This window comes from Rhineura floridana, chromosome 1, assembly GCF_030035675.1.
Source record: "Rhineura floridana isolate rRhiFlo1 chromosome 1, rRhiFlo1.hap2, whole genome shotgun sequence".
Taxonomy (NCBI): Eukaryota; Metazoa; Chordata; class Lepidosauria; order Squamata; family Rhineuridae; genus Rhineura; species Rhineura floridana.
The window spans coordinates 51106900-51120092 of record NC_084480.1 but is presented as its reverse complement, the minus strand read 5'-3'; the positions used below and the strand labels follow the sequence as shown (position 1 = coordinate 51120092).

The 13193-nt window shown below is 39.6% G+C and overlaps 1 protein-coding gene across 5 annotated transcripts in view; it reads right to left on the bottom strand.

The window, feature by feature from the left end:
- LOC133381953 (protein FAM151B-like) overlaps window positions 1-13193 on the bottom strand; it is a 66307-nt gene that overhangs the window by 50145 nt on the left and 2969 nt on the right. For 3 of the 5 annotated variants that reach the window (XM_061621579.1, XM_061621588.1, XM_061621583.1), the window contains exons 2-7: window positions 12340-12448; window positions 9804-12031; window positions 6972-7068; window positions 5944-6084; window positions 5046-5167; window positions 2731-3100 (exon numbers count right to left, since the gene is read on the bottom strand). In XM_061621579.1, coding sequence (XP_061477563.1) covers window positions 2731-3100; window positions 5046-5167; window positions 5944-6084; window positions 6972-7068; window positions 9804-12031; window positions 12340-12409 — 3028 coding nt within the window. In that variant the 5' untranslated portion in view covers window positions 12410-12448. Of the gene's footprint in view, window positions 1-2730; window positions 3101-5045; window positions 5168-5943; window positions 6085-6971; window positions 7069-9803; window positions 12032-12339; window positions 12449-13193 lie in introns of those variants that run through there. The other 2 variants (XM_061621598.1, XM_061621608.1) reach the window with 2 other exon arrangements.

Sequence of the window (13193 nt, the reverse complement as noted above, 5' to 3'; positions counted from 1 at the left end):
GACTAGGGTGGCAGAGCACAGCCATCATGGCTAGTAGCCATTGATAGCCCTGTCCTCCATGAATTTGTCTAATCTTCCTTTAAAGCCGTCCAAGCTGGTGGCCATTACTGCATCTTGTGGGAGCAAATTCCATAGTTTAACTATGCGCTGAGTAAAGAAGTACTTCCTTTTGTCTGTCCTGAATCTTCCAATATTCAGCTTCTTTGAATGTCCACGAGTTCTAGTATTACGAGAGAGGGAGAAGAACTTTTCTCTATCCACTTTCTCAATGCCATGCATAATTTTATACACTTCTATCATGTCTCCTCTGACCCGCCTTTTCTCTAAACTAAAAAGCCCCAAATGCTGCAACCTTTCCTCGTAAGGGAGTCGCTCCATCCCCTTGATCATTCTGGTTGCCCTCTTCTGAACCTTTTCCAACTCTAGAATATCCTTTTTGAGATGAGGCGACCAGAACTGTACACAGTATTCCAAATGCGGCCGCACCATAGATTTATACAACGGCATGATGATATCGGCTGTTTTATTTTCAATACCTTTCCTAATTATTGCTAGCATGGAATCTGCCCATTTCACAGCTGCCGCACACTGGGTCGACATTTTCATCGTGCTGTCCACTACAACCCCGAGGTCTCTCTCCTGGTCGGTCACCGCCAGTTCAGACCCCATGAGCGTATATGTGAAATTCAGATTTTTTGCTCCAATATGCATAATTTTACACTTGTTTATATTGAATTGCATTTGCCATTTTTCCGCCCATTCACTCAGTTTGGAGAGGTCTTTTTGGAGCTCTTCGCAATCCCTTTTTGTTTTAACAACCCTGAACAATTTAGTGTCGTCAGCAAACTTGGCCACCTCACTGCTCACTCCTAATTCTAGGTCATTAATGAACAAGTTGAAAAGTACAGGTCCCAATACCGATCCTTGAGGGACTCCACTTTCTACAGCCCTCCATTGGGAGAACTGTCCGTTGATTCCTACTCTCTGCTTTCTGCTTCTTAACCAATTCCTTATCCACAAGAGGACCTCTCCTCTTATTCCATGACTGCTAAGCTTCCTCAGAAGCCTTTGGTGAGGTACCTTGTCAAACGCTTTTTGAAAGTCTAAGTACACTATGTCCACTGGATCACCTCTATCTATATGCTTGTTGACACTCTCAAAGAATTCTAATAGGTTACTGAGACAGGACTTTCCCTTGCAGACTCTGGCTCTGCTTCAGCAAGGCTTGTTCTTCTATGTGCTTAGTTAATCTAGCTTTAATAATAATTTCTACCAGTTTTCCAGGGACAGAAGTTAAGCTAACTGGCCTGTAATTTCCGGGATCCCCTCTGGATCCCTTTTTGAAGATTGGCGTTACATTTGCCACTTTCCAGTCCTCAGGCACGGAGGAGGACCCGAGGGACAAGTTACATATTTTAGTTAGCAGATCAGCAATTTCACCTTTGAGTTCTTTGAGAACTCTCGGGTGGATGCCATCTGGGCCCGGTGATTTGTCAGTTTTTATATTGTCCATTAAGCCTAGAACTTCCTCTCTCGTTACCACTATTTGTCTTAGTTCCTCAGAATCCCTTCCTGCAAATGTTAGTTCAGGTTCAGGGATCTGCCCTATATCTTCCACTGTGAAGACAGATGCAAAGAATTCATTTAGCTTCTCTGCAATCTCCTGATCGTTCTTTAGTACACCTTTGACTCCCTTATCATCCAAGGGTCCAATTGTCTCCCTAGATGGTCTCCTGCTTTGAATGTATTTATAGAATTTTTTGTTGTTGGTTTTTATGTTCTTAGCAATGTGCTCCTCAAATTCTTTTTTAGCATCCCTTATTGTCTTCTTGCATTTCTTTTGCCAGAGTTTGTGTTCTTTTTTATTTTCTTCATTCGGACAAGACTTCCATTTTTTGAAGGAAGACTTTTTGCCTCTAAGAGCTTCCTTGACTTTGCTCGTTAACCATGCTGGCATCTTCTTGGCCCTGGTGGTACCTTTTCTGATCTGCGGTATGCACTCCAGTTGAGCTTCTAATATAGTGTTTTTAAACAACTTCCAAGCATTTTCGAGTGATGTGACCCTCTGGACTTTGTTTTTCAGCTTTCTTTTTACCAATCCCCTCATTTTTGTGAAGTTTCCTCTTTTGAAGTCAAATGTGACCGTGTTGGATTTTCTTGGCAATTGGCCAGTTACATGTATGTTTAATTTAATAGCACTGTGGTCACTGCTCCCAATCGGTTCAACAACACTTACATCTCGCACCAGGGAATATGCTGGGAAATATGGGAATAATGCTGGGAAAAACAGAAGAGAGTAGAAAAAAAGGAAGGCCAAACAAGAGATGGATTGATTCCATAAAGGAAGCCACAGACCTGAACTTACAAGATCTGAACAGGGTGGTTTATGACAGATGCTATTGGAGGTCACTAATTCATAGGGTCGTAATCGACTTGAAAGCACATAACAACCACATTTTAATTGATTATATTAATATAGTACGATTCCCAATATCATTATATGCTTCTGAACTGTAAAATCTATGTAATTTAACACATTATATGGAGAGACATTCCCATTTGTTTTTAAGATACTTTGTTTTTAATATGTTTTTGGTGCTTTATCATTTGTTTGTCACCCCAGGCTCTCTTTGGAAGGAAGGGCAGGATATAAATTTAATAACAATTTTTAGAAAAAAATACACATTCCTAAAAACAAAAAAAAACCCTATCTTGACAGAAAAAACTTACCTTCTCCTTTTTCTCCTCTTGCAAGCAAAAGAGGGGGCAATCCATTATCCTCAGGAATAAGGCTGATCTCCTTGCTAACACAGTTTTCAATACCACACAGCATCGTGTAATCTAACGGACTAACAAGGACATCATCAGTTGCATTAGTTGTGACTGGAACAGGATGCTTTGCTGATTCAGTACTAGTAGGGAATTCAGCTATAGCAGTAATCAGACAGTCAGAATTATATGACAACTCAGTGGGCAACATGTCTTCTTCTGGAACAAAAGAAGCAGGAGAACACAAGATCTCAGTTCGTCCAGCAACATGCATTTCATCCTTTGGTTTGATATCACTTGCACAGACAGTGTCATTTGCTGGACTTTCAACCTATGGGGAAAAGTTCTTCGATTAGATCCGACAGTCAAGCAGGTTCAACACTGTGAAACCTATATAAGCATTTCAAATAGAAAAACAAGAACAGGCAGCTTCCAGTACTGTTTATAGGCATATGGCAATGAATGAGTTATTTTTCTCCAAATGCAACAACAACAATATACCAGCTATCTTGCCTGGAAGGGGTTCTTCAATGCACTTCGTTTTTAACAATCCTTTCCCCTACAGCATGATGAAGTGCAGTAGTTCCCCACAGACCACTTGAGAATTGCTGATGGTCTTGTCAGACCACTTAATGATTTTTCTGCGTGTTTTAGCAATTATAATGGACTTTGCTATTTTTAATGGTATTTGACTGCTTCTTTTATTTCCTATATTGTATTTATTGTATTATAATTTGCATTCCATAGAATTCAAACTGTAATAAAATAAAATGCAATATAAGAAATAAAAGTACAATTAAAAATCAATATGAATATTTAATATGGACATGCCACAGGCCACCAGAAAAAAGCTTGGGGACAACTGGTGGTCCACGGACCAGAGTTTGAGAACCTCTATTGTAGTGGGTAGTGTTTTAGATTTGGATCAGGGAAATTCTGGTTCAAATCCCTACTCAGCCATGAAGCTCACTAAGAAGGCTTCAAAGGGTTGTCGCAAGAATAAAAAAGGTAGGAGGAATACCACCCTCAAATTCTTGGGGTAAGGGAGGGATACATTTATTTATTTAAAAGTTGTTCTAAACAACTTAATATTTAAAAGTTTCTAAGCAGTACATAAAAATACTATATAAACACAATAAAACAGTATCCTGAAACAGAGAAACAACATAAGCACAAGTAAAACAGTATTATAAACCAGAAATTCAGTAATAACAGGGTCCAATCTTATGGGTGAGGGGATAGGTCTTTAAAACTGATGGGTGATGCTACATGTATGGCAGAGGGAAGGGCATTCCATCATGTAGGGGCAACAGTGGAAAATACCTCTTTTAGGGTCACTGCCTTGTGATATTTTGTAGGGCATGGTGTTATGAGTAAAATTTTCCCAGATGATCTAAATGATCTTACAGATTTATTCAGGGGCAGGTGGTCTTCAAGATAACCTGGTCCCGAGTTATTCGGGGCATTATCTGTTTATTAACAAGACTGTGAACATAGCCGATTGGCAGCCAGAGCAGTTCCCTTAGCACAGATGTATTATCCATGACCTCCATTTATACGGGCAGCACAACCCTCTATCCTCCAATCTATGTAAGTGCCGCATAACCACACCCAAGTAGATCAGATGTACTCTGTACAATGCTAAATTTAATGCAAACAAGAGTTAAAGAGTCAAGGCAAAAACTGGGGAACAGAAAGAGTGAAGGAGAGTAATCACTGCCGTGATTTCTCTGGTTTTTTGTCCCAAGATCAATGCAAGGGGCAACACTTTGTGCCAACACTGGTTTTTATCATATAATGGGGTTTCAAGAAATTCATGGTCAAATATTGATGTGTGTTATATTTAAATAGATATATACAGGTCAGATACAAACATGTAAACAGAATGTGGTTTGGAGTTATCATGTATATACATTGCAGGATGAATGCAACTGTCATGTTTCAAGGTATTTATGTTAGTTGTTTATGTTTACAGTTCCTGAAGGAGTCGTCTTTGTATTCTGAAATACACTGAGGTACATTAAAGATTTCTTTTACCAGTGAGCACTGGAGTTTCCCCTTCTGCCTGATTTTATAATGAATGTCCTGGTATAGTTTTCCTGTCAGCTATGAACTAGCAGGCTGTAGGGTGGTATGCAGGCTCTAGCAATGGATTTAGACAAGATCTGAGCAATGCATTTATTCAATTAAAAACTAACAAAGGAACATAATACAGTATCAACTACTTTTTATTTTCAAGAACATATAGTTACAATTTCTAGAAAGTTGGGGCTTACAGGATTTGGTTCCTGTGGAGATCTTCTGACTCCAGATGACAATTTGGTTGTGTCTGCAACTTCCCCATTGGGCAAAATACCATCTGCAAACCAAACTCTTTTCTGTTCTTTAGGGCACGGCCCTAGAGAATAGAATAAATCAGTAAGTATTCATTATTTAATTTTTCTAACACAAAATCACAATATTTCCAAAAGTGGCCCCCATCAGGGTTCTCCCCCACCCTCAACAGTGGTCCATTTATACTTCTTTTGATAGTTCACAGCTCTAAAGAATAAAAAGATAACGAATAGTCTTTTATATCTCAATACAAATATATCAAGACCCAAGATTGCTGCAATTAGTAAATTTAACTACCGATAAGCACAACCTATACGCTATTTAAAGATGTACATGGGTGTGAAAATAAAAGGGCTTGCTCTCTTCATTTTTTCCAGCTTAAATCACAAGGCAAAATTTGAAGACTTTTTCTTAAAGATGTGTGATAATCCAACAAGGGGCTTTTTGACATTTTTACCTCAATACAAAATATCTCCCTTCTGCAAATTCACTATTTATAGGTTAAAACACAATATGGATAAACAGAAGTAGTTGTGTCACTCGTTATCTGCAATGTCAACCATGCCACCACTCAATAAATACTTATAACATGTATAACCACATCACTGACATCACTCCAAACTGCAAGTAAGAAATCCTATTCTCCACACTCTGCCCCTTGACCCCAAACATATCATGGTTTGAATGCTGAGAAAATAAAATACTCACCAAACCAAAGACACTTCCTCAATGTTCAGTGTCAGTATCTCACATAACAAGTTAACATCATCTCCAAGTTTGTCATACTATACTGTCATTGTCTAGAGACACCCTAAGAGTAAATTTAGTTATTTAGCTTACCATCACCATTTGGCTGCTTAAAAACAGAGTAAGGTATACTAGTTGTCTGGGCTTCCTGCAAAGGTGAAACAGTCGAATATTCAGAGATACCAGAATTAGGCACAAGACCAGTAGGACTCATCATCCTTTCAAATGCCTGTGCTAAAAAATAAAAGTGTTTAACTGTCATAACTGTAGGATATATCTCCTAGCCTCCCACCCCACCCCACCCCCTCCCACCCCCACACGGGACTTATTGAACAGTTCTCAACGCGAGTTTAGGATCACATCCAGTTTCACATTAACAAAGACCACAACATTTAATGGAAATGCAGCCAGTAGCCCTAAGCAGATATTACCTCACCACACACAGGATTTTATCTGTATCGCACTACACTGCTTGATGCTCATATCTTGGACTTAAATATTTACATAGGAACCTACATGTGCACAGCCCAACATGTTAAGCTGCACAGATCATGCCAATAAGACCTGATTTTGTGGCATATAGATCACATGAATAAGGCCCATGCAGACTGCGCAATACACTAGCAACCTGCTACAGAAAGCAAAGTCATAGCAAAGTCAAAGGCAGCAAAATATCAGGCAGGTGTAGCACAATCATGAATCTAGAGCTTGAGGTTGGGTGGGAAACTCTGCATAGAATTATCCTCTCTCTGACAATGAGAAGCCACGCAAACAGAAGAGGGAACGAGTATCACCATCTGGTCCTTCTTGGGAAATGGCCTAGGGTATCTGATTGGCCAACAAACCAGACAGATATGTTGCCTCTTGTGTTACGAGAGACCTTATCAGCAACATAGTAATCACTCTTAAAAATCATGTCTTAAAAATGTTATGTTTCTAAGTATAGTGTATGGAAGCAGATCCTGTTAACTCTACCCTAGAAGTGTTCAGATCTATTACAAATGTTTCAGACCATGATTTATAATAGAAATATTGTTTATGTTGAGAAGACCGTGGCAACTTTCAGATATTATTCTGGTCACCTTTTCTGTTTCGTCTAAGTCTTTCAAACCATTTTTTACCTTTATTAATGGATTCATAGCAGCTTATACAGACTCTTGCTTCTTTATCCAGATACTGAAGTTTGCATTTCCGATTGCAACAGGAAGCACAAAAAACCTAGATTAGAACAGCAGCTAAATTAATATCTACAGTATCTAGTACAGAGTTAAAACTATATATTACTAATTAGACAAGACACAAACAGGTGGAAGAATTAAAACTATATGGAAAACCTTAATTTGCAGTACTTTCCCAAGTACATTTCTGCAACAAAGTTCACAAGAAATTGTGCAGCATAACACTGACATCTAGCGGAGAGATGTAAAAACAATAAACAAACCTTACATTTGTGTAGAATCTATTTACATCCAACTCACAATTACTGTTAATAAAAAAAAATTGGGAGAGGCGGGTGAAAAACATAGGAGTAAGAAACAAAAACTAAAGCTTAAATTATCATTTAAATGGGGGAGAGTAGAACTGGGCATGGAGAGTGCAAAGGCATGTGAGAGCAATTCTGACATGCATGCTGACCCCAGTGTGAACTGCCTTACTCTGATCTCTGAACCATTCTGAATCACTGTAGCTCACCAAAGCAGAGTGGTAGACTATGACCAAGTTACCTGGGCTCAACTCCCAACTCAGCCATAAAGTGAGCCAGCCATTATTTCCATTTAACCACGGAGGTCTTGCTGTAAAGACATAGTGGAATAGCTCGATATTTGCCAACCTGAGCACCCCCCGGGGGGAGGGAGGAGAAGGGAAGTAGCGCACAATTTTTTTTAAAAGCCAGGCTTATTTTGATCCAGAACTTGCCTGGATTCAACTTCTAAATATCTTCTGAAAACTAATGAACAGCCTTGAGCAAGTTCAGAGTGCATAATAATTACCACAAAACCTTCATACATCTGTAGTTTCAGTAGAAGATAGGATATCTAAATCTGAGGAAGTCTACCAATAGATCTGGACAACATTCATTCTGAAAGCTCTGCTCCATTTTTATCCAACTTGCCTTTTGAGAAATCCTCCTTTTAACACAGCCCAATTTTTACTATTACTTGCCTGCCTTTTCAAAAGGCAGGCTCAGAATAAATGGGGATTAATAAAAACTAATTATCCTCTCATGGGAGGTAGAGGGTTTCTGGTAGCGAGTGATTTGATCATTAGGAACATAGCTGGGTCTGTGATGGGCATGCAGACCCCAGCGTAAATTGCCTGCCTGTTACAAAGTTTATGATGCCACCTGCTATCTAGATAGCCTGGTATATTGTGCTAGGAAGGAGTCGGTGGTCATGGTGCATACTGGCACCAAGAACATGGGGAAATGTAGTCAGAAGGTCCTGGAAGCAAAATGTAGGTTTCTAGGTAGGATGTTGAAAGCCAAAACGTTCAAGGTACTTTTCACTGAAATGCTATCAGTTCAACATGCAGGGCCAGCTAGACAGGCACAACTGTGTAGTCTCAATATATGGATGAGATAGCAGTATTAGGAGAGGTGGATGGATTTGTTAGGCACTGGGGGAACATTCTGGGACAAGCAGAACCTAGATGGACTCCACTTGAACCAGGATGGAACCAGACTGCTGGTACTTAAAAAAGGTGGCACAGCAGCTCTTAAACTGATTATGGGGCAAAGGTGATAGGAACTTTGGAGGGTCTGGTTTGGAACATTCTCCCGATGAAGATGAAAGAAATTATGATCATTTAAATGGGGGAGGTTAGAACTAGGCATGGAGAGTGCAGGGGCATGTGAGAGCAATACTGAAGGGCCAAAGCACCATGGACACTGTGGGCATAACAGAAACCTGACGGAATGGAAAGAACCAGTGGGAAACTTATGTATGGATACAAACTCTATAGGAAGATATGGAAGGGCATACTGGAGATGGTGTCACACTGTATGTCAAAGAGGACAAGAAGCTAGAAATCCTAGAAGGGACAGACTCCTCCACACAATCATTGTGGGTAGCAGTCCCAGACCACTGGTGGGCCACTGTGAGAACAGAGTGCTAAATTAGACGGTCCTCTGACTTGATCCAGCAGTGCTCTTCTTGTTTACTTACCAGTCTATGGTCTCCCTTCCCACTTAGTTTTTCCATATATGACAGGCCAGGCTGTACTTAGAAAAGGTAGCCTTTTCTCTCTCGAACACAGGCTGAATGTTCAAGATTCTATGGGGTGGCAGGTATCTAGACATTTGCATTCTGCTTTCATAGTCATTTTCCTCTTTTATTTGCAACTTGAAGACTGTATGCAAAGCTTTATAATTATCTAGAATAAAGATTAAGTCATCCTTTCCTTGAAGACCCTCTGTGGCGCAGAGTGGTAAGCGGCGGTAACACAGCTGAAGCTCTGCTCACGGCCAGAGTTCGATTCCAACGGAAGGAGGTAAAAGGGGTCGAGGTCCACTCAGCCTTCCATCCATCCATACCCGGCATATGCTGGGGGGGGGGTAAAGAAAGGCTGGGGAAGGAACTGGCAATCCCACCCCATATATACGGTCTGCCTAGTAAACGTCGCAAGATGTCACCCTAAGAGTCGGAAACGACTCGCACTACAAGTGCGGGGACACCTTTACCTTTTTTCCCTTCTAGAATCAACAAACTTTGGTCAATTACCAGGACCTGAAGCCTGTTCCATTGCATTTTCAGTTAGTAAAACTTCAGATTGATAACACTTGATTTTGCTTATTTACACCCTGACTAAAACCAATATCTTTTGTGGGGGAGATAGGTTGTTAATAAAACAAAGTTTACCTTAAAAATTGGGAGGGGTAATCCTCCTTCCCGACTACTATGATGGGAAGACATACGGACTAGCAAATACATTAAAAATTGGTTTATATTACTTACTTTCCCACAAGCACGGCAGTGGTGTCTTCTTTTTGTAAATGTGAACTTGGCTTGACAATTCATGCAGATTGGTGCTTCTGAATCAGGAACCCAGGATGGCTGCTTGTCCCCTGGGGCTACAGCTTGCTCCACTACTTTAGCAGGTTCTGATATCACAGGCAAGACACTATCTTTGCCTTCCAAGCAGCTTTGTGTATCAGCATTATTATTTCTGAAACTTGAATCAGAACAGATTTTAGCATCCGAGAGAGAGGTCTTTGGGGTTGTGGAGTTTATCACTTGGGATTCACTCTCAACTGTATTTGGACTACTAAGCTCAGAACAAATTTTGGACTTTGATGGAACGTTCAGAAACTGTTTTGGCCTTGCACCTCCACTATGCAGCATCTGCTGGCTGCTTGTAAAGTCGGAAATTTCACTTGCAGTTTCACTTATGAGATCTGAAATTCCTTGTTGAACCTGTAGTGTTCCTTTTTCCACTAGAATCCCCAATCTAGGTTCAGAAGTGGTAACTATAAAATTGTTATCAAGAGAAGCTTCAGTCTTCTTAAATTCCATTTCTGCTTGTGAACTATCACTTCTGAAGTTCAGTTTGTTAGTATCTATTAAGTTGTCATGAATCACATCAGATTCCAACAGTCCATCACCAGTATCTTCTTCCAGAGGCCTTGAATGGTTCACTTCAGAACAATGCTCAGTTAAGAAGGCATCAAGTTCAGCATCACTTACTAGCATATCACTTCCAATAATGTCTTCTTCTATAGCTAGGTCAACTGAAGCTCTATCACCAATGTCAGTAGGCTGAACATCACTGCATGTTTCATTATTTGCAACCAAAGAAGAATGAGAAGTAGTAGCAGAATCTTGGTATTGGAAAAGTTCACATTTACTTGTAATGTTGTCAAAACCCACCTTCTCACTATCTGTAAATAAAGGTTTTCCTAGCCCACACTGGCTGGTATTGTTTAGATTTCCATCTTGTTCAGAAGCTTCTATTATTTCAAACAATTCCTCTTGAAGGCCATTGTTATGCTTTTCTGTGTGCACAGTTATATCACTAATGACATCTGCTGCTTCACTTTGAGCATTTTTTCCATTTGAGGCATCAGAAGAAACTAGTGACCCACATATAGAAACAGCAAGTGGAAGACAGGACAATGAAGTCTGTACATCTTCAGAGACCTCTGGTGTTGAAACTATACTTAAAGTTGCATTGGTATTCTGTTCTGGACTACAGACATTTTCCTCAGTGCTGGGTGTTTTATCTAATTCCAGCATATTATCAGTTTGAAGTGAGGAGACACATAAACTCTCTTCTTTAGGCAATATTAAGCTGGCATTATTCAACCTATACGTCTTTGGCAAGATAGAGGCTTCATATTCAGTCTTGTCTTCTTTTGAAATAGCTTGCCTGCCACTTTCTCCATGTATCATTTCACCTTTTGCACTATTTTCATCTACTAATAACTCACAAGGCAGTTTTTCATACATTTGCTCATCTTTGGAACTGTGTACAGCTAAAGTTACTTGGGTTATTAAAGCAGGTATCCTATCAAGCCCTATAATTTGTTCTATCTGGTTGAATACTTCATTGTTATTCAACGTTTCTGTCTTTTCTTGATCCCCACCAGAGTCTCCTATGTTTACTTCTGAAAAGCTGTCTGTCTTTAGTGCCAGCTGACTCTGTTTTTCTGCTGCATTATATTCCTTATTATACAGTGTTGTATCTTCATCAATTTGCTGCTGTGTGCCAGAATGAGCACTATAATCAACAGATGAATTACAAGCAGTGGCTGATACCAATGCTAAATCAAAACCAATAAGAGAATTTGTACTGCACTGGAAGTCACCTGGCTGCAACTTTTGAATGCACTCTGAATTACTTTTTACATGGCTCAAATTACCTGTGTCACTGATAAGATCACAGACAGGAATACTACATCGCCCAGAGCAAAAAGACTGATTTTTATCTGAAGAACCACCATCCACCATAGACAGAAGATCTAACCCAGTGACATTTTTCTCATTCTGTTCAGAGTTCAGTGGTTCAAAGTTTGCTACATTTGTAGTCTGAGTAGACAATGAGAGGTCAGTTGATGTAGTACAACTACTAATATTTTCTTGCACATCTGGTTCCAATAATTTAGGCTGCTCGTAATCTAATTCTGAAGAAAGTAAGTGTGATTTGGAATCAGGAGGATTTACAATTTTGTTATTTTCAAGTTCATCTAAAATAAAAATAAAATTGGTTAGAACTTCATTATGCTACCAATCACACACACTCACTCTGATGTTTTCAATAACAAACATTAAATAAAAGGCTAATTTTTGCCCACATTGTTTCCGCTTTTCCTTTGTCTCCCTCTGCCTCCCCATTGTCTATTTTAGATTGTAACCTCCTTGGGAGCAGAAACATGGCAATGTGGTGTATGCAGCTCTGTAAAGCACCATGTACATTAATGTGTACAATACATTATAATCCACTTTTAAGCATGCTGATCTCACACACTAATGGAAGCACAAAGAATAAACTAACCTGCATTCTGCTCAAATTCATCAAGTAGCTTGTCCAAATCTGAGACTGCTGCTTTAAAATAACTCTCCATTCTAAGGCTGGATCTGCAAAGAGTTTTCTCCTCTTGCACCTATGCAGAATACACTGAATTAAGCAGGGGCAGGTACATCATGATCTACTGGTAGATCTTCAGCAATTTGAAATAGAGCATAAGAAGTTTCTGACTCCCAATTCTTTAAAATAGCAACAGTAAAAAAGGGGTTGTTTGTTTTTAGTTTTTGTATTACATAGGTTCTGTTCAATGTAGTTTACTTGATTTTTGTTCTTACTGTCCATATTCATTTACTGTCCATTATAAGGTTTAACCCCATTTTATGTATTGTTTAACAAATGTAGTTATAACATTCATTGGCATGAAAGCCATTATATATATACGCACACACGTTGATTATACAATACAGTTCATTTAAGTCTATTACCCTTGACTTTGTTTCATGTTGTTTTATTGGTTAAAGACAATTTTCCATATTTTAGTTTTTGTCCTCCCCAGCCTGAAGAACCTTACCAGGAGGTTCCCTGCAATAATTCTTAAGGGTTGAGCGCACTCACATAGGTGCAAGGAATCCTTCAAATAACCTAGTTCCAAGCCATTTAGTACCTTAAAGTGACAGGAGGGGACATTTATTTGGCTCCATAGGCCGGATCTTTATCAAGATTGTCCTCGCAGGCCAAATTTGCCAGGTAGGCTGTCTCGCCCACCTGTCAAAATCACTTGTGCAGGGTTCCCAAGTGCCCAATAACCAGCTGCCTGATGAATACTTGGGAACTGCAGCACAAAGGGTGTTGCTTAGCCCTATGCTCAGCACTTTGGGGAA